Source organism: Vitis riparia, chloroplast (genome assembly GCF_004353265.1).
Source record: "Vitis riparia voucher Wen_12938 chloroplast, complete genome".
NCBI classification, from domain to species: Eukaryota; Viridiplantae; Streptophyta; class Magnoliopsida; order Vitales; family Vitaceae; genus Vitis; species Vitis riparia.
The window spans coordinates 15,001-17,500 of NC_039680.1; the positions used below are offsets into that span (position 1 = coordinate 15,001).

Consider the following 2,500-nt stretch of genomic DNA (forward strand, 5'->3'; position numbering starts at 1 on the left):
ATGGGTTATTATCTCAACGAATAAGTAATTGTCGTAGTTCAATCTTGATATAATTCTAAAAAGCAAGCGACAGGTCCAAGGAAATAAAATAAGAAAATATGAAAAATACGTATTTTTCATATTTCTAGGATTAAACAATTAAACAAAAGGATTCGCAAATAAAAGTGCTAATGCTACAACCAGTCCATAAATTGTTAAAGCTTCCATAAAAGCCAGACTAAGCAATAAAGTACCTCGTATTTTTCCCTCCGCCTCGGGCTGTCTTGCGATACCTTCTACAGCTTGGCCCGCAGCAGTACCTTGACCAACGCCAGGTCCAATAGAAGCAAGCCCTACGGCCAATCCAGCAGCAATAACGGAAGCGGCAGAAATCAGTGGATTCATGATAAGTTCCTCGCACCAAAATAAAGAAATGGTTAATGATACAATCAACCAATGAATTATGACTTAATTATTCCATTGATAACATTCATCCAGTCGAAGTAACTAAGAACTCTGAATTGAAGTAATAATATTATTGAATCATCAGAACTATTTCGATATTTCTTTTTTAGTTCCTATACATGGCGTCTTTGTGAATCCATACGACTTTAGTTCTTCCCCATTTCTTTGTTCCGAACCATTCTTTTCTTTGAATTCTTCGCTCTTTTTCTTGATTTCATCCCTTTTCTTTATTCATTCAATTCATAGTCACAGACGAAACGGAAGGACTTCTATTAGAATCCCCATCTAAATTCACAATAGTAAGTCAAATTATATATATCTTTAGTTCATATATAACTAGTCTCATATATAACTAGTCATAATATCACATATACATGTGTTTCTTCCATAACGCAACCCAACTATTCGTATCTTAGATTCAATCGGATTCTAAAATCATTCTTCGGAACATCCACAAGAAATGGGAATCGTTCCATAGAACATCCTTTTTTTTTTATTTAATTGCACGTCGTAAGTCGTAAACAGATACTATAAGAATTCTTATTCAAATTCAGACTCCTAATATTTAATATTGGAATTGGCTGAACAATATAAATAGAATATTTATTCTAGGTAAGTATGATATAAACGGCCCAAAGGGGAATTTTAGGAAAAAGATCTTTTAGTTTTAGATCCCTTTCCCTTTTTTACAATTCCCTAATATCCTAATCTTTTTTGATATTACTCTAGATCATATATATACCGTATTTGTATATTTATGTTCCCTAAGTAGATTATCTTAAACCATTCATAGAGTACGTTGGACTAAGCTAAAAAAAGCTTATTTCGAAAACTAGTCAATGATGACCCTCCATGGATTCGCCTATATAAGCCGCGGCTAAAGTTGCAAAAATAAGAGCTTGAATACCACTTGTAAATAATCCAAGGAACATGACAGGTATAGGAACAATTGAAGGTACTAAAGAAACAAGAACAACAACTACTAATTCATCAGCTAATATATTACCGAAAAGTCGAAAACTAAGTGATAAAGGTTTTGTAAAATCTTCTAAGATGTTAATAGGTAAAAGGATTGGAGTCGGTTGAATGTATTTACCGAAATAACCTAATCCCTTTTTGGTAAGACCCGCATAGAAATAGGCCACTGATGTGAGTAAAGCTAAAGCAACAGTAGTATTTATATCATTCGTGGGTGCAGCTAACTCCCCATGAGGTAACTGTATGATTTTCCAAGGCAAAAGAGCCCCTGACCAATTCGAAACAAAAATAAATAGAAACATAGTTCCAATAAAAGGAACCCAAGAACCATATTCTTCTCCAATCTGAGTTTTGCTCACGTCTCGAATGAATTCAAGGACATATTCGAAGAAATTCTGACCGTCAGTAGGAATGGTTTGTGGATTTCGAACAGCTAGAGTAGCTGAACCTAATAAGATAGCGATTACAACCCACGAAGTAATAAGTACTTGGGCATGAACTTGGAAACCCCCTATTTGCCAATAGAAATGTTGGCCGACTTCCACACCAGATATATCGTATAACCCTTTTAGTGTGTTGATGGAACATGATAGAACATTCATATTGCCCTCTGATAGGAATAGAACTTTAAAAGGAATTATTTTGATTCAACCATCTCTTTCTCGACTTACCTACTTGAATTGTCTATTTTGAATACCAACTAATCACATAATATCCCCAGTTTTTTATCTCTTTTTTGAGATTCAAAACTAGTAACCGATTCCATTTCCATAAATCTATGGAGTTCCCAAAGTTATTATTTATCTTATTATTAATCAAGGATTTCTTATATAGCTAGAACGACCCTCACAAATAGCGAATACTAATTTATTAAGAATTAATCGGATTGAAGCTATAGCGTCATCATTTGCTGGAATCGAAATATCTGCGAGATCGGGGTCACAATTTGTATCGATTAAACAAATCGTTGGAATTCCTAAAGTGATACATTCTCGAAGAGCCGTATATTCTTCTTGCTGATCAACGATTATTACAATATCGGGTAACCCCGTCATATATTTAATCCCACCCAAATATG

General features: G+C 34.2%; 3 protein-coding genes across 3 annotated transcripts in view; all 3 read right to left on the reverse strand. All coding sequences in view use genetic code 11, as the record gives it.

Annotated features, from left to right (window-relative positions):
- Positions 1 to 138: 138 nt before the first annotated feature.
- On the reverse strand, positions 139 to 384 carry atpH (ATP synthase CF0 C subunit). Its single transcript has one exon. It carries the CDS (start codon positions 382 to 384, stop codon positions 139 to 141), a length of 246 nt encoding a protein of 81 aa, YP_009527515.1.
- Positions 385 to 1,280: 896 nt separating this feature from the next.
- On the reverse strand, positions 1,281 to 2,024 carry atpI (ATP synthase CF0 A subunit). Its single transcript has one exon. It carries the CDS (start codon positions 2,022 to 2,024, stop codon positions 1,281 to 1,283), a length of 744 nt encoding a protein of 247 aa, YP_009527516.1.
- Positions 2,025 to 2,237: 213 nt separating this feature from the next.
- Positions 2,238 to 2,500, reverse strand: part of rps2 (ribosomal protein S2) — a 711-nt gene continuing 448 nt past the window's right edge. Inside the window, exon 1 of the mRNA in view lies at positions 2,238 to 2,500. This exon is cut by the window's right edge and continues 448 nt beyond it. Within this exon, the coding sequence (YP_009527517.1) occupies positions 2,238 to 2,500 (263 nt within the window).